General features: G+C 46.9%; 1 protein-coding gene across 5 annotated transcripts in view; it reads left to right on the top strand.

The window, feature by feature from the left end:
- Positions 1-23,274, top strand: part of babo (TGF-beta receptor type-1 babo) — a 136,383-nt gene that overhangs the window by 48,870 nt on the left and 64,239 nt on the right. For all 5 annotated transcript variants that reach the window (XR_012825018.1, XM_075677220.1, XM_075677221.1 and 2 more), the window contains 2 exons: positions 19,433-19,663; positions 22,224-22,391. Coding sequence is in view for 4 of the 5 variants with exons in the window: in XM_075677220.1 (XP_075533335.1) it covers positions 19,433-19,663; positions 22,224-22,391 (399 nt within the window). In the remaining variant the exon portion in view is untranslated. The remainder of the gene's footprint in view (positions 1-19,432; positions 19,664-22,223; positions 22,392-23,274) is intronic.

Below are 23,274 nucleotides of genomic sequence, written 5' to 3'. Positions count from 1 at the left end.
TTCGACCACTCTGCCAGAGCCCTTGTGAGTTTTGAAGCAGAATGTGGAGCTATAAGGCAACAAGTTGACGAAATGCCGAGCACTGACATCATCCAGCCATCGAAACACCTGTGGGCATCTCCCGTAGTCTTGGTGAAGAAAAAGGACGGAACCCTGCGTTTCTGTGTCAATTATCATCGACTGAACATGATCACAAAGAAGGACGTATACCCCCTCCCACGCATAGACCATGCATTGTATCGGCTCTGCAATGCTAAATACTTCTCGTCGATGGATCTCAAGACTGGCTACTGGCAAATAGAAGTCGACGAGGGATTGTGAAAAGCCTGTCTTCATCACACCAGACAACCTCTACAAGTTCAGGGTCTTCGGACTGTGCTCAGTGCCTACAACGTTCCAGCGTGTCATGAACACGGTGTTAGCAGGATTGAAGTGGCAGACCTGTCTTGTTTACTTGGATGACGTCATTGTCTTCGCCAGAAATTTCTACGCTCACCGTAGACGGCTTGCGACAGTACTAGAGGCCATCATGTCATCAGGGCTCACTCTGAAGCCAGAAAAGTCCTGCTTCGTTTACGATGAGCTTCTGTTCTTGGGCCATGTCACCAGCAAATCTGAAATCCACTCCGACCCGCAGAAGACAGCTGCCATCACAACGTTCCAGCCGCCCTTCGACAAGAAGGCAGTGCGTAAATTCCTTGGCACGTGTGCCTACTACAGGCGCTTTGTCAAGGACTTCTCATGCATCGCTGAGCTGCTAACACATCTAGCCAAATGTCGAGTTCAAGTGGGAAACGCCACAAGCTGACGCATTTCAAAAACTCAAAACGATGCATGCAGTCGCCACCGGTACTTGTGCACTTCGACGAGGACGCCGATATAGAAATCTACATTGATGCCAGTAGCCTGGGCCTCAATGTCATCCTAGTCTAGAGAAAAGACTGACTTGAACGGGTGATAGCTTACGCTAGCTGGTCGCTGTCAAAAGCAGAAGGCAATTATTCTACGACCGAAAAGGAATGCCTTGCCATCATTTGGGGTACAGCGAAATTCCGCCCTTACCTATATGGCAGGCTGTGCAAAGTCATCAGCGACCCTCGTGCATTGTATTGGCTAGCGAATTTAAAGGACCGTTCAGGACGTCTGGCACGGCGGAGCTTCAGACTGCAAGAATATAACACCATTGTAATCTACAAGTCCGTACGAAAACACTCTGATGCCGACAGCCTGTCTCGCGCCCCTGCGGACCAGTCTCCCCAAGAAGAGCAAGACGAGGACGCCTTTTTAGGTGCAATAAATGCAGACGACTTTGCCAAACAGCAGCTAGCGGACCTGGAGCTCAGAAGCCTTGCTGAGTACTTGCAAGGCAAGACCGACTTTGTCCTGAGGGTACTTAGGCATAGATTGTCTTTGTTTTTCTTACGAAATGACGTTGGAGCAAATAACTTTTTGCCAGCTCACGCAAGCTACGTTCTTATTGTGCCTGCAGCACTCCGGTCATAAGTCCTGCATGCCCTGCACGATCATAAAACAGCTGGGCACCTCGGATTTTTCCGTATACAAGAATACAAGTACTATTGGCTGCACCTATAGAGTTTCTAAATAAATACCCTAGAGGGAAATGGGGCGCTAGTCTCTACGGGGGCTCTCCTGAGCGTTGCCTCAACCTACATGGGAATGATGCGAAGTACAGGCTTCGGATTGACTTCGATCTTTAGACTAGCGGGGTTTGCTTGCGGCGCAGTAAATGAAGCTATACTCAAATATTATCGCACAAAATGTAATTTTATTTCTGCAGTATCTTATATTGACACGTGTACCTGTATTTATTGGGCGACCACGTCTTGCCGCCTAACAAATCGCACGGCGCGGGACGCGCCTGCATGTATCCGAAGTTTCTGGAAAGTTATTGATGCTTCTATCCGCTGTCTGTTGTCGCCGAACCTTGTGTTATCTGATTTCATGGCATGATGCGAATGGTGTAGAACTTTGTGGAAGGTACGCGGGTCCCAACGATTATTCTGGAACATTCGATGAGTACTGTACAAAAGCCGATGTGCTGGACCAGCTGATCAGATTTTCGACGATCGCCGACCATGTTCGCCGCTATCGTTGTGCTATAAGTGTAGCCTGTTTTTGTGGGCATAGGTTCGCCCAATAAAAGTTAGTTTTGTCCTTCACAGTATTGCAACTGTGTTCTTCAACGTCACCACCACGTGACAATATAATGCACAACACATTACGTCAGCTTTGTATGACTTTGAGATTGAAGGACGGTTTGCCACCAGGGCACACCAGGGTATGCATTCTTCTGCAATTCTGTTCCTGATTTAGCGCCAGAGAATAATTAATTTTTAATTTTTATAACAGCAATAACAACCGTGCATGTACTCATATAAAAATACTCATCAAGTATTAACGGAAATAAAAATTTTGTATTGGGAGAAAGTGTTGCGCCATTGAGAGGAATGCTACCAGTGTTGTCTGCTACGACGCCTGCTCGCTGCGAATGCAATATTTTTCTCGCAGATGACAGGCACTTGCGAACTCTCTCACCCTTTCGAAAGGCTGCATCGGCAGTCACGATTGCTGAACATCTTCAAGTACTTCTAAGCATGTCTGCTGCAGTGCTATCTAGGATGTTTGTGGCTTCCTACGAGTATGCTTCATTATATTTTATATTGACGTACCGCTTCTGAAGCGGCTGCCAGCAGCTGATGGCGGGGCTTTGCACTTGCCAATTTTGCTACAGCAGACTACAGCCACGAAGCAGCAACCTTTCATCCCACAAGTTTGTGTTTCTAAGTCCTAAAACACACATTTCAATGGGCACATAAACGAGCAATGCTTAATGAAGCCCGCTATAAAATTTGATTGTCAAGCCACTGGAAGTACAGCTGTATGTGTCTTCAGGGTGTCTACCAACCGGGAAAACCGGGAAAACCGGGAATTCTCAGGGAATTTGTATAGTCTGGAAAAACTCAGGGAAAACTCAGGGAATTTGTGCCTTTCTCAGGGAAAAGTCGCAGTAATGCTGGCTCGAGTAACAGACAGGACGCACTTTATACGATTCGTATGAAGCGCGTTTTCTCCACTGCCATCGCCCGGCTCCCGCACTGTACTTTCTAGAGAAAGTGCCAGGAAAGCGGCAAAAAGCGCAGCGCTTCGAATTTCTAAGCGAGTCGAAATTATGCAGACACTTCCCGGCGCCACGTAATGCAGAGAACGGGCTTAGTAAGGCTCGCAATCAAGTTTTTGGACGGTCGCCGGCGTCCCCCCCCCCCCCCCACTTGTTGTTTCCCAGCCGAGAAGGCTCCAGCGAGGCGGCAGAAAGCGTTGCGAGCGAGACTATAAACTCGCGGACAACTTTCTGTGGCTATGAAGGGAAAGCTACGGGGGCGGAGCTTCTGCCCATGTGTTACCGCGCCAACTAGTCCGTCAGCGCTTGACAGTGCTTTCGGTTGCTCAGAGAAGACGCTGAATCGACGCTGCTTCCACGAGTGGCGGTTCCCTTTTGTCCAGACGGGGAAGGAAAAAGCCGCAAAATAAGTAACCTTTTACGTTCAGTGGTGTGTTTTGTTTTATTTAAGTGTTTCTAATAATGTGTGTGTTTTCTCTTCCCCAGCTTAAATGAACATGGATGAAAACGCGGGACTCTTCAGAAGCGCTCACTTGCGCGCGCTTTGCCACCGTAGCTTTCCCTGCAGAGCCACAGAAAGTTGTCGCTACGCCTCCGCTTTCCAGTAAAAGTCTTAAATGGACTTTTACTGCGCAATGCTTTGATGGAAGCGTCCATTTCTACCTCGAGGGGTGGCACGCGCGGGACGCAGGCGGCAATGCAGAGGGCGACTATAGCCTCGCGCCCTGCCATAACGCTGCCGCGAGCTGCCGACGCTGGCAGAGATACAAAGTATCGAACTGTGTCGCATTTTCTAAGTTTTAGTGACCCCGTTCTGACCCGACTTGGTTTAGTTACAGCAGTGGTGCAGCAGGCAAGCTTTCTTTGGTGCGACAAGTATGAGCGCGTCCAAGTGTACTTTCGTCCAGGACTGGACGAATCCGAAACATTGTGAGTTTGCCGCCTGGGTTAGGCCCGTTGAAAATAGCGCGAACGCGGCGTACTGTACGCTATGCAGAAAGCAGCTTTCGCTGAGCAACATGGGAAGAAGAGCGCTGACAAGTCACGCTGTAAGTAAGAAGCACCGACTAGCTGCAAACGGAGCTAGGACACCTTCTGTAGCTTCGTTTCTTACGCCACCAGCAAGTGAACCGTCAGGCGCTGTTGTTACCAAAGCTGGGCCAGTGGCGTCAGGTTCTGCGCCGCCTTCATCTTCTTCAACCACAGCTACGGACATCCAACCCGAGTGTGCGGCAAAGGGTATTTTTCAACGTGACACAGAAGTGATAAATGCTGAGGTGATGTGGTGTCTCAATGCTGTCATGACGCACACATCATTCCGTGCTGCCGCGGCATCGGCTTCTCTGTTCCCGTTGATGTTCCCATCATCAGCTACTGCCAAGAAAGTGCAGCTTGGCAAAGATAAGGTGGGATATACTGTTGTCTATGGCCTCGCACCTTTCTTTAGAGAGAGCCTCGTGTCGGAATTGAACCAAGCCTCCTACCTCGTCTTAGCGTTTGACGAATCGTTAAACAAAGTTGCACAAAAGGAGCAAATGGACGTGTTGGTTCGCTTTTGGTCGGATGCAGAGGGAAGCGTGAAAACACGCTACCTGACGTCATGCTTTCTTGGGCGCACGCGAGCTGAAGAATTGGTGTCCGCATTTAAAAGTGCCACTGATGGACTCTCACGTTCGAAAATTCTTCAGATATCAATGGACGGGCCAAACGTCAACATGAAGTTTTTCCGTGAGATCAAGCAAGAACTGTGTGAATCCAATGACGGCCGCCAAATTCTCGACGTTGGAAGCTGTGGCCTTCATGTAGTGAACGGCGCGTTCAAAACCGGACACGCGGAAACAGGATGGCAACTTGTGGAATTTCTCCGGGCTATGTACAATTTATTTAAATGCGTACCTGCCCGTCGTGCTGAATATGCACGCATTACCGGGAGCAACATTTACCCTTTGAAGTTTTGCTTTGTGCGATGGCTTGAAAATGTTCGAGTAATTTCGAGGGCTCTTGAGGTCCTGCCTTACCTAAAGGTGTACGTTGAGTCGTGTCGAAATGAGAACAAGCGACCGACCAGTGCCAGTTACAGCGTCGTCGAAACATCCATCCACGATCCTCTGTTGTCTGCAAAGCTAACTTTTATGCTTTGTATCGCGGAAGAATTGCAGCCGTTCCTGGCTCAGTTCCAGACGGATTCACCTATGCTTCCATTTCTTGGTACAGCATTGGAAAATCTTCTGCGATCACTAATGAGCAGAATAGTGAAGAAAGAAGTGGTGATGGCAGCGGACAGTCCGTTGAAGTTGATAAAGGTTGACATGGACCAGCATGCGAACGTTCTTGCGACGCCGAAGATCGACCTTGGCTTTGCTACGAAGAATGCGCTCCGAAAGGCCCCAAAACTTTCAGATGGTACTATTTTTGAGTTCAGAAGGGACTGCACCGCTTTCATTAAGAACTGCGCCAAAAAAATTGCGGAAAGGTCGCCGTTCAAATTTAAGCTGACGAGGGGATCGTCCTCTCTGGATCCCGCGTGTGCCCTGATTCCGGAGCTTGGGGAAAGGCGTTCCACTGATGCACTCGAAGTTGTGACGGAACACCAATGGATGACCGGAGCAGAAGCTGATCGGGCAATGCGGTCCTAGAAGCATGTGTGCTCCTTAGCCTCAGCACAAGCAGCGTTGAAAAATTTTAACAGGAGCACGGATCGGCTGGATACCCTTTGGGCAGGCATCTGTGGTTCACACAAGGAACTACTCACTTTTGCCAAGATGATTCTATCTCTTTCGCACGGAAATGCGTCTGTTGAGCGGGGATTTTCTGTTAACAAGGGCTGTCTCGTCGAAAATCAGAAGGAACAATCTCTGGTCGCCCAACGAATCGTCTTTGACGCCGTGTCATCGTCCGGAGGAGTTGCCAGCGTAGAAGTGACCAAGAGTATGCGTCACATGGTCCGTGGGGTGAACGCACGGTGGAGGGAGGAGATAGAAAGGATGAAAACAGAAAGGGCCGACGCACTCAAGAACGAACGAGAAAGGAAGCGTGTCGCCGCATGTTTGAAGCAGCTCGAGCTAAAAAAACAAAGTGTTAGCTGACGCCGAGATGCAGGTGTCCCTCATTCAAACTGAAATAAACTCTCTAAAACAGTGAAACGCAACACTGGGGCGTTGTGCGCGAGCTGAGCGTATATCAGGACGGTTGACGTTGACTTTGTAGCTGCTGAGAGAGAATCACTTGTGAGAAAGTTCGGGCCTCCAACCAAGATGGTTGCTATCACTTGGTAAAAATAGCTCACTTTGAAAAATATTTGCTTCTGTGTGCGCCTCCTTTTTATTCGTATTTGACAATATTCGACTCAATTTGCAAACAGCTTTACCATTTTTTTATCGAGAATATTTTACTTGCTGTGCATTTTACTAACCCTTCTGTTTTCTTTTTGAATGAAGTAAACATTACACCTTACTATTCAAACTAGATTAAGTGTTTTTATAATTGCAGTAGCAATTATATGGACTCTCGAGGTGCGTTTTTACCGTCGCCATCGCCGTGAGTCTCCGTATAAAGTCCAAGGGCGATAAAATCGTCGGCGTGCCCCGCATGCTGTATGTGCTGGTGAAAGCCTACGCGGGTGAGCCGTCGACAGCGGCTCAATCTCGCGCACTCGACGGAGGAAAGCGGCGAGGAAGTGCACCGTCGTGGGCAAGGCACCAGGGGAACGGACGAGACGTTCATTTGAGGGATCGACATCCGTTTGTGGGCAGGCACCAGTAAGAGCGGGCGCGAGAGAGAAGGTCTGGGTGCTTCTGCTCCTTGAATATATGACTCTGCCTAGGCACTACGGAGGAGTTTTCTTAGCGCATATGTGTAGGCGTTTGTCCCTAGGCGTGCCGGCATTGTGGAGTCGAGTCGAGTTTGTTTACGCACGGATGCTGGCTGCCGGCGCGGTAAAATAGGTGTAGCAGCGGGCACTGACGCCCGATGTGGCGACCGCTGTCTCGCGGCTGCGGCGCTCGTGCTCAGTCAATTGAGCGCAAGTGGCTGAAGGGCCGCCGGTGACGATGACTGACTCAGCACCAGCGCCGCAGGCGCGAGAATGTCTGTCCGATGTACCTTCAGAGGCAAAGTTCTGACTGGTGTTGCAAAAGTCGTGGGGCGCGGGAGTGCTCGGGCTTAGCGTCACAAGTTGACGGCTGGACGTAATTATGTTTATTCAATCGTCTGCTTTACTAATTGTAACAACGTGTCATTATTTCGCATTATTGGTGGCACGTCCAAGACACCAAAGCTAGAACCCGGACTGGTCCGTGGGTTGGGGCTCGCCGAGGCCTGCGCGTACCTGGGGTGTATAACATGGTATGTCCGCTATCGCGGACAGCCACTTTTTTATGCGAACACCCCCTGGTACGCTTCGGCCTCCGCGGCACCAACCCACGGGGCGCCTTGCTTCCAGCTTGGATCCCCCAGCTACCCGTTGGGTGCCCTGGAGATCCTGCCCTGTCTGCTTTATTATCACCTAAGGAGCTCTCCTGAGTCCTCCGTTTGCCGGTTACATGTGCGCTCCTGGAGCAGTGCTTGTAAAAAATCCCATCTATCGTCGCGACGAAAAAAGCGACCCGCGACTTATACAACTTTGCCCCTTCAGAAACAGCAATCACCATATGGGGCGTCCGTGCCCACTGCCTCACCGTGCGGGCAGCCCGCGGACTCCGCACTCCGCAAAGCCGGCATGTCTAAGGACAAACGAATACAACACGCGCTAAAAAACCTCATCCGTAGTGCCTAGGCAGAGTCGTATATTCAAGGAGCAAAAGCCCCCAGATTTTCTCTCTCACGCCCGCTGTTACTCGCGCCTGCGCACAAACGGATGGCGATCCCTCAGTCTCGTGGGCAACGGTGGTGGCGGTGAGGGGAAGGGGGCGTTCTACTTCGGACGGCCGCGAGCGCATGACCGGGCCGCTGTATCTTGAAAGCCATCTGCGACAGGGACAGGGTCCGCCGTGCGCTGTTTACCACGCTTAGTTCGCGTTGAAGCGAGAGGCAGCACGAAAGTCAATTCGCTCATTGCTGCTGCCGCGCTTCCTCACTCCACCGTGGTGACAGCGATTTTCCGTGGTCATCAAGTGAGATGTGTTCACAGTTGCTTCTGCATGCGTGACACCATGCTTGTTAATTTAGTAAGTAAATGTTACAAACTTATATGGCCAATAAAACTACTAGCCTTACTTCGTATAACTGTCTACTAATTTGCTATCGCGATCGATGCTTCGCCTTTCGGGCGAAGCTGCAACTTTTATTTAACATGCTTATTAGAGAGTGACTGCATCGGGCGACGTGGTGTCAGCCCGTCTCGACATAAAACAAAGTTCAGTGTCACTCAGGGAATTTAGCAAAACCAATCAGGGAAAACCTGGAAAACTCAGGGAATTTGGAAATGTCAACTTGGTAGACACCCTGGTCTTGTATCAGTAGTGCCTTCCTTTTGCTCTTCTGAAGTTTTAGAAAGTATGTAACGCTACAGCACCAACCTAACACACTTAACAAACCAAGGTCAAAACGGTCAAAACACGTTCTTTCAACATTTACGATGCCGTCGCTTTCTCGTCAGAGCTTTGACACTACAGCACGACACAAACATCGGCCCAGCCGCTGGCCCAGCACGCTATCGCCGCTTCGAGCAACAGAACAAAGGCAGAAAGCTTTGCATTGCACCGTCTCACTGTGGGTTATAGCAATTGTGCCAAAACTGCCAAAACCAAAAAATACCTGTAGACTAGTTGGCCAGTCAACAAAATACCAATCCGTAGCCTGTACTTCCCGTCATTCCCATGGCAGTTGAACGATCACAGCACCAAATTTCCCTCTAGTAATAGTAATATGAAACTCTATGGCTGCATCTGACCACTGATGTTGCCCGTTACGTCAAGACACGCCGAGACTGTCAGTGATGCAAGACACCACCGACAAGGCCGGCGAGATTACTACAGCCGATCGAGGCTCCTTACCGACCGTTCCAGCAGATTGGGATGGATTTGTTTGGGCCCTTCCCGATGTCAACATCTGCAAACGAATGGATTGTTGTGGCTACCGGCTACCTTACCCACTGCACCTGAGTGAAAGCTTTGCCTAAAGGCAGTGCAGTTGAAAGCGCTAAATTCTTTGTTGAGAACATGCTGCTGCAGCATGATGCCCCAGAAGTCCTCATCACCAATAGAGGAACGGCTTTCACTGCAGACCTCACGCAAACCATCTTGCTATACAGCAAAACTAGTTATAACGAAGTGGAAGGGGGGACGTAATTACTTTGTTATAACCATTAGTTTGTTATAGCCACTATCCATTTCTATCCACAATTAGCAAGCAAGAGAGGATGTACTCACCTCCAAATCTCACAGCAGCCAGCACGCGAAAAAGAAAACGGCCGTCGTGCGGGAAATAAAACAAGCGAAAAAAAGACAGCAAGGAATTGCTACTTTATGACGCCAAACGGCTCATCACTGATCTATCAACGGTACACCAGCTGGCAGCTTACTTCGCAGAAAAAGAAGTCCTTGATAGATTTTTGCCGCGTCTTCTTCAGGCGAATGATAGCTTTTTCAGCTGCAATGCTTTTTCGAGTCTGTCCTCGCCCTCATTGTACTTGTACTCATTCACGTGTACTAATTAAATTAAAGAAATCATAAATTTATGGAAATGAAAGTTGATGGAAAACACTTCCCGCAGGTGGGGAAAGATACCACGTCTATGCATTACGCGTGCGATGCTCTGCCAATTGAGCTACTGCCGGCGCCATTTTCCCGTCCATTTTCCTTGATATTTATGTGTTACTACTAGAACTAACCCTGGGAGTGTTAGCCAGCGCCACCACTCGCAAACCTTGGCGGCGGATGTGGAACAACCTTTCTGCCACAGGCGTCACGAGTACGTGATATTTTCGGTGAAGGCAACTAGTCAATAAACCCACACGTGCTACCTGAAGGCATCAACGTTGCCAGATTTGAGATGCACGTTATGTAATGAACGAGAAGAAAGGAGGTTAACCGTGGGGCCTGATTTTATTATTCATATCATAAGAAGCCAACAAGCAAGGACACCAAGGACAACATCGGGGAAATCACTTGTACCCACTAATTGAATTAAAAAAATGATAACATTATGGAATTGAAAGTGGAAAAAGACAGTTTCAATATTTATTTATATTTTGTGATGGTGACGTTGAAATTTACCTCCTCCAGTGAACAACTTCTGCAGGCTTGGAGTGATGCCTGTTGCCAGCAAAAGATGCCGAGAGCGAGTGGGGCTATACTAATCCAGCTACAACCAAATTAGGAAGGCCCACAAAGCTTCAAGAAGACACTCCCTCACCAGATCAGGAATTGGCCTCCCTGGTGCAGTATTCGGCAACCCCCTCCCAAATGGCTAACTCAATTACCCAATGGCCCTCAGTCCCCAGCAGTTGCGGAGCACCAGACCAATGCGGCGGTCAGACCTCTAATGCAGCAAAGGGTGCTAAGAATCTCTGGATCCGGACAGGCCGCCAATGGAAACTGACCCTTGCAACGTTCAACGCTCGAACCCTCTCGAGTGAGGCCAGCTTAGCAGGACTCTTTGAGGAATTATCAGACATTGTTTGGGATATCATCGGCCTTAGTGAGGTTAGAAGAATTGGTGAGGCTTATACACTGCTAAATAACGGCCATTTCCTCTGCTATAGAGGTCTCCCAGATAAGAAGCAATACGAGGTAGGATTCCTAATCCATAAGGACATAGTGGGCAACATTGACGAATTGTACAGCATGAATAAGAGGGTAGCTGTAGTCGTAATCGTAGTCATAAATGTAGTCGTAAGTTAATAAGAGGTATAGATTAAAGCAAGTACAAGCCTACGCTCCAACATCCAGTCATGACGATGAGGAAGTAGATCAGTTTTATGAAGATGCTGAATTAGCGATGAGAAAAGTGCAAACTCAATATACAGTAGAAATGGGCGACTTCAATGCAAAAGTGTGGGAAAAGCAGGCTGGTGAATAAGCAGTTGGCAGCTACGGCGTTGATTCAGGGAACGCTAGAGGAGAGATGCTGGTAGAATTTGCCGAAAGGAATAAGCTTCAAATAATGAACACCTTCTTCAGGAAACCTAGCAAGAGAAAGTGGACCTGGAGAAGCCCTAATGGTGAAGCAAGAAACGAAATTGACTTCATACTTTCTGCTGATCCCAGCATAGTGCAGGTTGTAGAAGTGATAGGTAGGGTAAAGTGCAGTGATCATAGGTTGGTGAGGGCTAGGATTCACCTCAATTTGAAGAGAGAAAGAGGAAAATTGGTCAAGAGCAAGCAGGTCAACCTAGAGGCAGTAAGGGTAAAAGCAGACAAATTCAGGCTGGTACTTGCAAACAAATATGCAGCCTTAGAACAGAGAGATGATGATGACATAGAGCTAATGAATAAAACCGTAACGAGGTTGGCTTCAGAGGCAGCAATTAAAGTGGGAGACAAGGCACCAAGGCAACCAGTAGGCAAGCCCGTCCTAGAAAACTGGGACCCAATGAAGAAACGACAAAAGATGAAAGTGCCTTACTCAAGAGATAGGACATAATTCACGGAACTGTCAAAACTGATCAACAACGCGAAAATAAGGGATATTCGAAACTATAATGTGAGAAAGAGTGGGGAAGCCGTAAAAAATGGATGCAGCCTCAAATCGGTGAGAAAGAAACTTACCATGGCTTGGAGATATCTCGCTTAGGACAAACTAAAATTGTAGCAAGAAATGACACATCATTGTGTTCAGCAAGTGGCATAGGACAAACCGAGGTGTTTGTACTGAAAGATAAGCAGGATAATATCATCAGCCATCCCGAAGATATAGTAAAAGCAGCGCAAGAATTCTATACTGACCTGTACAATACCCAGAGGAGTCAGGATACCTCAGTTAGAAACAGTAATGAATGGTATATAGGAACTCCTCCTATAACTAGCGATGAGGTCAGAAGGGCCTTGTAAGACACTAAACGAGGAAGAGCGGCAGGAGAAGATGGAATAACAGTCGATTTAAACAAAGATGGAAGAGGCATAATGCTTGAAAAACTGGCGGCTCTTTATACGAATTGTCTATCTACTGCAAGGGTCCCAGAAAACTGGAAGAATGGAAACATTATACTAATCCACAAAAAGGGAGACGTTAAAGAAATGAAAAACTATAGGCCCATTAGCTTATTCCCAGTATTATATAAAATATTTGTCAAAATAATCTCCAATAGAATAAGGGCAACACTGGACTTTAGTCAACCAAGGGAACAGGCTGGCTTCAGGAAGGGATGCTGTACAATGGATCACATCCATGTCATCAATCAGGTCATCGAGAAATCCGCAGAGTACAATAAGTCTCTCTATATGGCTGTCATAGATTACGAAAAGGCATTTGATTCAGCAGAGATACCAGCAGTCATAGAGGCATTACGTAGTCAAGGAGTACAGCACGCTTATGTAAATACCTTGGAAAATGTCTACAGGGCTTCTACAGCTACGTTAATTCTACACAAGAAAAGCAGGAAGGTAGCTTTAAAGAAAGGGGTCAGACGGGGAGACACAATCTCTCCAATGCTATTCACTGCATGCTTGGAAGAAGTATTCAAGCTATTAAACTGGGAACATTTAGGAGTAAGGATTGACGGCGAATATGTCAGCAACCTTTGGTTTGCTGATGACAGTGTTCTATTCAGCAACACTGCATACGAGTTACAGCAAATGATTGAGGACCTTAACAGAGAAAGTGTAAGAGTGGGGTTGAATATTAATATGCAGAAGACAGACAATGATCAATAGCCGGGCAAAGGAACAAGAGTTTGGGATAGGCAGTCAGCCTCTGAGTCTGTGAAGGAGTACGTTTACCTAGGTTAATTAATCGCAGGGAACCCTGATCATGAGAAGGAAATTCATAGAAGAATAAAAATGGATTGGATCGAATACGGGAGACATTGTCAGCTCCTGAATGGAAGCTTACATTATCATTGAAAGGAAGGTGTACAATTAGTGTATTTTACCAGTGCTAACATGTGGGGCAGATACTTGGAAACTGTCAAAGAAGCTTCAGACCAAGGACCGTGTAAAGAGCGATAGAATGAAGAATACTAGGCATAACATTGAGACTGAAATAGAATGGCTTGGATCAGAGAGTAAACGCGTATATCTTATATTCTAATTGACATTAAGAGAAAAAAACAGCGCTGGGCAGGTCCTGTATTGCACAGGTTAGATAACCGTTGGACCATTAGAGTTATAGAATGGGTACCAAGAGAAGGGAAGCGTAGTAGAAAACGGCAGAAGACTTGGTGGTAAGATGAAATTGGGAAATTTGTCGGTGCTAGTTGGAATCGGTTGGCGCAGGACAGGGGTAATTGGAGATCGCAGGGAGAGGCCTTCGTCCTTCAGTGGACATAAAATAGGCTGCTGCTGATGATGATGATGACCAAGATGACCAAGATGATATTTCCCAGGAGATTTGCCTTAACTTCATCCTTCTGGCTTTAATATGGCTTCGTGACTTCACAAACTCATAATTCACTAACTCACAGGCGTAATCCGAGCATGCAACCAAATGCGGCAGCTGCACATTCTAATTTTCGCAGCGATTACAGACTATCATGTATGAAATACGTTTGTTTGTCACTTGATGCTATCAACGGCATGCTAACGCGCTTATTTCCTGCTCTTTTTTATGAAGAAAGCCTTGATTATCACCCTTTCAGTGCGGTTTCTTGCTTTCCTTAGAAAGGTCATTTTGTAGAGGAGTCGCACACAACCACAGTGCTTGCAGTGGTCTGCCAAGTGGCCACTGGTGTTGCTGTTGACCGTTGACTGGCGCTCTCTTGCTCGATCGTTGAAGCATCATCCTGTTTGTCCAATATACACCTTGCCACACCTTAGGGCAATATTGTAAACGACATTGCTAACACAGTCGATGTAGCGTGAGCAGTGCTTCTTGGAGCATGTAGCCAGCAGCTTATTCACCATCAAAGGGCAAAGTTTGGCCAATTTGCATGGGGCGGAAAACACAATATGCTCATTGTATCCGGCTGCAACCTTTTTTATATTGTGGGACAGCTTATGTACGTGCGGAATTACATGCGTGTCTCCTTTTGCAAAGGGTGCGCACGAACACTGATTGAATTTCTCGCTTTCTTTTTCTGTATGGTGCGGCCCACTGCGCTTGCTTGCCCACATGGCAAGCAGCCTTCCGTCATTAGTTCAATGTAGTTCCTGCCGTCTTTGCTGGGATGGCACCTTTGGTGCGACACACTATGGAGTGGAATGTGTCAAACCTATTTAAAACTTAAGTTGTGTGATTATTACCATATTTGTAAAAAATTATGCTAGTTTATCCATGTATTAAACAATAAAACATGTATAATACTGCACACATAAAAAAAAAGAATTTCATTATTTTATTTTTGCTAAAAAATTGATTTGCTTGTTTTTTTCTCAGAATAAGTCGCCCTAAAATGCAAGGTAGATTCGCATCGCCCGCACTACCTTGCGCGGGTGATGCGAATCTACCTTGCGATTTGTTACCTTGATGGCTGCCCTTTAGCCCAGACATTGGTGATTACCATAAATCGGCGCACTCACTCATGAGTGCACTCACTCACAGTCACTCGCACTCATTTCAAATGCGTGAGTGCGAGTGAGTGCCAGTGAGTGTGAGCGGAGGTGCGTGGGAGTGCGAGTGAGTGCCAGAGTATGAGCGGAGGTGAGTGTGAGTGAGTGCCAGTGAGTGTGAGATGCGATTGAGAGTGCGAGTGAGTGCCAGTGTGAGTGAATGTGGGCGGAGGTGAGTGCGAGTGAGTGCCAGTGAGTGTGAGCAGAGGTGATTGGGAGTGCGAGTGAGTGCCATAGTGTGAGCGGAGGTGAGTGGGAGTGCCAATGAGTGTGAGCGGAGGTGAGTGTGAGTGAGTGTGGGCGGAGGTGACTGCTAGTGAGTGCCAGTGAGTGTGAGTGGAGGTGAGTGGGAATGCCAGAGTATGAGCGGAGGTGAGTGTGAGTGAGTGCCAGTGAGTGTGAGATGCGATTGAGAGTGCGAGTGAGTGCCAGTGTGAGTGAATGTGGGCGGAGGTGAGTGCGAGTGAGTGCCAGTGAGTGTGAGCGTAGGTGAGTGTGAGTGAGTGCCAATGAGTGTGGGCGGAGGTGAGTGTGAGTGAGTGCCAGTTAGTGTGGGTGGAGGTGAGTGCGAGTGAGTGCCATAGTGTGAGCGGAGGTGAGTGGGAGTGCCAATGAGTGTGAGCGGAGGTGAGTGTGAGTGAGTGTGGGCGGAGGTGAGTGCGAGTGAGTGCCAGTGAGTGTGAGTGAGTGTGGGCGGAGGTGAGTGCGAGTGAGTGCCAGTGAGTGTGAGCAGGGGTGAGTGGGAGTGCGAGTGAGTGCCAGTGTGAGCAGAGGTGAGTGGGAGTGCAAGTGAGTGCGAGCGGAGGTGAGTGTGAGCAGAGGTGAGTGCCAGAGTGTGAGCGGAGGTGAGTGCGAGTGTGTGTGGGCAGAGGTGAGTGCCAGTGAGTGTGAGCAGAGGTGAGTGCCAGAGTGTGAGCCGAGGTGAGTGTGAGTGAGTGTGGGCAGAGGTGAGTGCGAGTGAGTGTCAGTGAGTGTGAGCAGGGGTGAGTGGGAGTGCGAGTGAGTGCCAGAGTGTGAGCGGAGGTGAGTGCGAGTGAGTGCCAGTGTGAGCAGAGGTGAGTGGGAGTGCGAATGAGTGCCAGAGTGTGAGCAGAGGTGAGTGCCAGAGTGTGAGCCGAGGTGAGTGCGAGTGAGTGCCAGTGAGTGTGAGCAGGGGTGAGTGGGAGTGCGAGTGCGATTATAGCGACTTGTCTGGCTCGCTACCCCCCTGCAACCCGGGGGCCATGTCGCATGCACAGTTTTTTTTTTTTGTTGCTTTTGCCTGTGCCCACGGCGCATTCTTTAAGCATGCGCATGTGCGCTACATCGCGCAGTAGCTTTTTTTTTTTCATCCAAATACACACCGAATAGACGGCACACCCCATGCGAGTACACAAATAAAGCCACTGCGTCCTTCAAAGCATAAAGACGCATTGGAATTTTTTGCTCCAGACTCCAGTGCTATGAAGACAGAACCCTGTAAGGAATATAAAGAAAGAGCGCGTTGCTCTTTAGATAAGGACTCTCCTTCTAACTTTTGTAGTTGCTGGCGTGCACTGCGGTGCTCAGTTGCTCAGTGTTCGCTCACCCATAGCAATGTATTAAAACAGTTCGTTTTATGTCGTCTCGTCTACGTGTCATTCTCTCCTCCATGATCAACGAGGGGCAAGCTCTGATTGAACGTTGTTGAAGTTGGCGGCCGCTCGAAGTCGTGAAGTTATTTAACTATAAAACGTTAGTAATGGAAGGACTAAGTTCATTCCGTTCCCTAATTTGTTTTAAGGAAATATGAATATTTAAAGCAATGTGAGGTAAAGGTATATTCACTAGGTGTTCTAGATTGCTTGTGGCTTGTTGACCTAGGACGATTCCAAGAACTTGGTGCGGATGTGTTAATGGTTTTGTCCCCATGAATAAACTGAAACAAAAACTTTAGTCGTGCTAATTTTCCCCTACTTTGCAGTGTTAATAAACTGGCTCTTTTAATAATTCATTCAATGAATCCGTTGACTTGTATTTATTATAAATGAACCTTATTGCCTTCCTCTGCACCCCCTCTTATGAGTTCTTTTGTGTAGGTAAATCAAACAATACAGGCGTACTCCAGCACTGGTTGAACAAGCATTTTGTAGGCCAGCACATTTGTATCTGCAGGCGCAAGACGAAGGCGTCTTCTCAGAAATATGTGTCGCTTTGGCGCTCTGCATATACATTGATTTCCACTAGGTTGTGTGGTTAGTATGGGTTTCCCATTGGAGAGCGCGTGTTAAAGGGACACCTAAATATTTGCCCTGAAATACACAAGTGAGAAGTGTGTCATTAATGATGTAAGTAAAATTAGATATCTGTTTCTTTCTACTTACTGTTAGCATTACTTAGCTTTGGACATTTAGAGTCATCTGCCGCTCCTGACACCAAGAAAAAGTAGAATTTTGTATATGGTGATCATCATCGCAATTAATTTCGCGGTACGAAAAACAACCGTCAGTGAATAGATGTATGTTACCATGTAATCGGGAAGACAAATCGCTTGTGTTTATTAAAAATAAAACTGGGCTCAAAACACTGCCTTCTCCCACTTCAGATGTAATAGGTGCTAAATTGGAAGCTTCTGTCTGAATATACACGAATTGTGAGCAGCAGAGGGCAGCACACTCACTCACATTCACCTGCACTCATAAAAAGGCCCGAGTGCCAGTGAGTGTGAGTGAGTGCCAGTGATTGTGAGTGGAGGTGAGTGCCAGTACGAGTGAGTTCCAGTGAGTGTGAGTGCAGGTGAGCGTGAACGTGAGTGACTGCGGGGCCTGGAAAAATTATAGTGAGTGTGTGTGAGTGAGTATTCTCCCACACTACCGACCTATGGCGGTTGCCCATTGTATTTACACAGGCGACGCCAATCCGATACGCTGCTGGCCGTACCATGTTTTACACGCTGAATGACTAGTGATACAACTAGAAGTCGATTAGATGTTGACTAGAGGTGTTATCGAGCCATCATGCAGTCCGTGGGCGTTCCTTGTTGCCTTTGTCAAGAAGGACAGCAGTTGGTGTTTTTGTGTGGATTACAGACACCTCAACAAAATCACACAGAAGGATGTCTACCCCTTGCCGTATATTGATGACACCTTGGACTGCTTGCACGGGGCCAAGTACTTTTCATCGATAGACCTCACGTCGGGCTATTGGCATATCTCAGTAGATGACATGGACCTTGTTAAAACTGCCCTCGTAACACCTGACATCCTCTACCAATTCAAGGTTATGCTGTTTGGCCTTTGTAATGCCCCGGCAACCTTTGAAAGAATGGTGGACTCCTTACTTCGTGGCTATACATGTAAATGGTCCACATGTCTGTGTTATCTAGACGATGTCATAATGTTTTCACTAACTTTCACGAGTCATCTAACACTTCTGTCGGCTATTCTTTCTGTTTTCCGACGCACTGGCTTGCAATTGAACTTATCCAAGTGCCATTTTGGATGACGTCAAATTACTGTTCTTGGCCATCTCATCAGTGCCGCTGGCACTCAACCCGACGCTGACAAGATTCACGCTGTCCAGAACTTTCCTGTTCCATCTTCTGCCACAGAAGTAAGAAGCTTTGTTGGGCTCTGCTTGTATTACCATCATTTTATCAAGGATTTCGCTAAAACCGCTCGCCCACTCACCGATTTACTTAAGAAGGACGTTGCTTTCACATGTGGCCTTGCTCAAACCAAAGTCTTCTCCACCCTCGTATGCTTGCTCGCGGCTCCCCCATTACTGGCCCCTGTCCTTCATTGGTGGATTGGGAGCAGCTCCGCCGCTAGATTCACTCCATGGAGCAGTGCTTTCTACTCCACAAAAATTGACTGAGTTGATCGGAAGTTGCTTGATTTCAGCCCACCCACAGTCAACATACCGCTATGGCCCGTGCACCTGTGAACGCGAATGGGGGTCTCTCGGAAGAAATGAGTAGTGCTTTGCATCGTCAGCTTGTGCTTTTATTGCTTGCGAGGAGAGATGATTCCTCTAGCTAAAGTTCCGAATCGGCCAGCGGTGACTGAAGTGGCGAAGCTTGGGAAGTTAGTGTATTCTGGCAAGCTTTCGACGTCATGTTTTGGCCGCCGATAAAGGGACCAAAAGTTGCGCGTTTCGTTGATGACGTCGTTCGCCAGCATTAGATGAAGAGGTAACAACGGCTCCTTTTTGGAAGTTCACATTTTAACAGTCTTTACTTTTGTTGATGAAATGCAGCTCCGAAGGCACTTCAGGCTGTCTTGATGTGTTGCCACAGAACTGATCACAGGCTCGCTGCATCTCCTATATTTCCGACACACAATCGTGGCAGACGAGAGAAGCAGACTTAAGTGCAGTGTGACTTCCACTAGAGTGCAAGAGGTTAAAAGAAACACAAAACTTCCAAACAAAACGTGCATGCGAGTTCAATTCGAAAACGATGAAAAAACGCAAGGAATGCGGGGGACGTTTTTGGAAGCGGATGTACGCTAGCACCCCCTTCCAATTGCTGGGGCGGGAGTGCCTGTGTTTCAATTGCAGATTTCATTCTGTTGTGCTCCGTCATAGCGGAGTGCTCCAGCATAGAGTTTGTCAGCCGCTCCTAATCTGCCATTGGAATTTGCTATTAGTTTAATGCAAAACTGCCAGTACTGCTTTGCTGTGCTTGCAGGGTTGCCACTGCTGGTGCAGAGGAGCATAGCGCGTCAGATCCAACTGGTGGAGGTCATTGGCAAAGGCCGTTATGGTGAAGTATGGCGAGGCCGGTGGCGTGGTGAATCGGTTGCAGTGAAAATATTCTCTTCGCGGGATGAGCGGTCATGGTTTCGTGAGGTGGAGATCTACCAAACAGTGATGCTGAGGCACGACAACATCCTTGGCTTCATAGCCGCCGACAACAAAGGTAACATTTATTTTGCTGATTGTGGAGCAAAACTGGCTAGAGAAGCCCTTTTTTCTGGATAGTCCAAACTCTCTTGTGACATTGATTAGTACTTTGCATGCAATAGTTAGAGAAGCAGTAGAATTGCATTGTTGTGCAAAATCTGAAAGCACACATTAGTGCCTTGTCAAGTTTGAACATGGCATGTTGTAGACAAACTTACTTTTTCTTTAAAATCCTTATGCATGTGCAGACTGTGATCTTCTGGTCTGATTTGTGCTGTTTGCGAATGGCACGGGCTAACACTCCCACCCTCTAACTTTTAATATAAGTGCACAAATACCAAGAAAAAGTGTGGAGGGACAGCTATAGCTCCGTCGATATAGCATATCATACGAAGGTAGGGGGTTCAACTCTCACACTTCCACTTTCATATCCATTTTTATTTATTGAGAATATAAAACTTCGAGCAAATTTCATGCTCTACATTTCAATTAAAAATAAAAGTAGTCAAAGGGACTGTCTACAGTTCAAGAACCTCCTCTTTTGGGGTGTGGTAGAAAGCCTACCATTCGGGATGTCTAAACATGCAGTATTCTAGTTTATCTAATTTGTTTACTTTGCTTCTTGCATTGAAAGAGACCAAGCAGAGCTGACGTGTTTTTTACTGCTAACTTTGAAGGGACCGCTTTTCAGTCCTCGCCGTTTCTTTTTGCAAATGAGATTATTGTTCCAAACGAAACATTGGTTGTCAACTCTATGTCATACACCAGCAAAACATTTTTACAGCTTCTCCGTTTTTGTGTTTTGCCAGAGCAATTTTAGTTCGTGAACTGTGCCTGTGCAGTAGTCGTCTTCCAAACGTATGCATGATGCCTGCCTGAATTTCGGAGGACTGCTTGTTTGTCTGCATAGTCTTTAAAATGAGTGATTGGACGATGTGCCTTTCCAATTCTATGGATACGAGCAAGAGACCTCCACGTAATTCCTATTTTGCCCTTGAACAACTTGTTAACACTTTAACTGCCGATGATGAAATAAATAACTCGCTATCAGAACGAGCGTCCTCTGGTGCTGATGATGAGTTAACTTGTCGTGAATTTTCAGCATTTTTTCGCATGTGTATGTGCTCACTTGCTTGTAATTCTGACAAGAAAATAATACACAATGACTTACAAAATTTTTTATTGCACTTCTAAACATTTTTTCAGAATTGTAACAGCAGTTAAGGAGTTAATCACTTTTGTCCATAATTCTTATTCAGATTCCTTGCCGCTGTCAGGAATATGTACCAAAAACTACCAAGTTTCAACAACAAATTCTATCTTCCAGCTCGATAAGCTTTGCCTGCTGGGTTTGAAGAAGCTTTTGCGCATTTGTAATATTGTAGAAAGTGATTATTTTCTATAAGATTTCAATATCACAGATAAAAGAAAGATTGGTCCTTTTTGGCAAAGGATATATATTGCTGTTTCCGTATTGTTTCCCCTGTATGTTCAAGTAGCTGCTATTTTAGCGTTGAGTGCTTTTAATTTTTAATAAAAAAGGCATTCAGTGTTAACTTTTAAAATGTGCTTTTTCTGCTTTCCTGAACTGATGTTAAATGTGTTTGTAGGACTTTGTTTAATCATTTCATTTGTGTTTGTGTGGCCAATACTTGCTTGCACTCCTTTTTGTGTCTCAATCACTCCGACTCCTCTACTCTAATGTCTGAAAACAAGAGAGAGACGCAAATTTTGTGTCAGAATATTATTTTATTTACCCACAGGTGTTGTGGGGAAATAAAATAATATTCTGACACAAAATTTGAGTCTCTCTCTTGTTTTTATGCAGAGCTTTTACCCAGTAATGATGGTCTGAAACCTCATGAGCACAACTATGATCCTGTATATACTCGTGTAAGGGATGCACTTTTTTTTCTAGAATCTGGGCTGGGTGCGGCCCTTACACGAATCAGGCCGATGACGGCCCGTTAAAGGTTCGTACTGTTCCCGCAACTGTAGCAGTGTGGGAGAGAGGCCCAAAGGATGGAACGCTGCAGTAAATGACCTCAGATGCCGGCCCATCTTCTGACTGGCGCTGACCCGAACAGGGCTTTCTTCTCTAGAGGCGAAATGCCACCGATCTGATTGGAAACACAGCCGAAACGACGTGCCACACAAAGAAATAATGGTGCGATGGTGCCAGCCTGAGCGGTGTCGAAAGGCAGCTAGTGTCATCTAGCTGCAACGGAACTAACTTTGCTTTCCTGCGTGATGTGTCGAATTTTTTAGAACGAAATTTTGCCTTCCAAAGGGGCGGTGCACACATTAGGTGGTCCCCACCGCCAGCAGGCCCGCTACCTCCCTGATCCATTTCGGCCGAAAAGCGGGGGTGCGGCCCTTACCTATGGTAACAAGTGCAGTGCAGCTGGTTGCAACATGGAAGTCGTGTGGTCACACCATGTTTGCAGTGTGTTGTGAGAAGTGTAGCAAAGTTTTGAGCATTTTTTGCAATGGAGTTAATATGGGACCAGATGGCAAGTATTGCTGGTGCACTATGCACATTTATCTTGTAAATGTGTAACTTTGGCATCTCCCAGATAATGGAACCTGGACGCAGTTGTGGCTCATCACAGACTACCATGAAAATGGGTCACTCTTTGACTACCTGATGAGGATTCCAGTGGATACAGCAACAATGTGCAAGATGGCATACTCCATTGCTAATGGCCTGGCACATTTGCACATGGAGATCCTCGGTACCCAAGGTATGTGCAGTATGTTGTCCAAAATGTGAGGCATTACCAAAAGGGGTCCTGAAACACCTTTTGAGCATAGTTGCTGATAGGCTTCTGTGAACATGTGAGCCAAAAATTATTGAACTGCATGCTGCAGGGAATTTACAGTTTTGTGTCAAAAGCAGTGAAAAAATTGCTTGCACTCACTTCTGCAATGTCTTGTAAGCAGCTGGACGTACAAATAACTATTAGCTCATTTTGTGATCACGAGTATATCCTCTGTAATACCAGAAGTACTAATTTTGAGGTAAATAAATGAAACATACAGTATAGACCACTTATAGCATTACCACTTACAGTGCAGGACTGGTTATAATGCAGTCTTTTCTGACTCCCGTTTACCCTCCCATAAAATTCCATGTAATATACACACCGCTTATAGTGCAGCTGCGTAATACAAAATAGCGTTTGTAATGCGGCTGCAGGAAAATCTCGCAGAAAAAGAAGTGATGCAGCCAGCGTGCTTCTCAGCGAGGTGCGCCGACCGATAAAAGCAATGCAGAGGAGGGGACGCGGAAGGGGAAAAAAAATGCATTCTGCGGAGTTGTCTAGGTGACGGCCTTTGTGAAGGAGAAACATTTGCTCCAAACGTATGCACATTGAGCCTCTTCGATTATCAGTCCCTGACAGTCCTGGAGTGCTTGGGACTGCTGTCCCATGTTCGATTTTCTTGAACAACTTTGGAAGCTCCACCCACCAGTCTGAGATCTGTCAGAATCGTGTTTGTTTTTCATGGACTGGAAGTCGCAGACTGTCTGCAGACTCTCGGCGCTGTCAGCAGATTTTGCTCACATGGCTGTCTTAAAAAGATGAGTGTGGCATTTGACACTGTGTTGTGACAGATGCCATGTGC

Source organism: Dermacentor variabilis, unplaced genomic scaffold (assembly GCF_050947875.1).
Source record: "Dermacentor variabilis isolate Ectoservices unplaced genomic scaffold, ASM5094787v1 scaffold_12, whole genome shotgun sequence".
In the NCBI taxonomy this organism is placed as follows: Eukaryota; Metazoa; Arthropoda; class Arachnida; order Ixodida; family Ixodidae; genus Dermacentor; species Dermacentor variabilis.
This window is presented reverse-complemented; position numbering and strand designations above follow the sequence as displayed.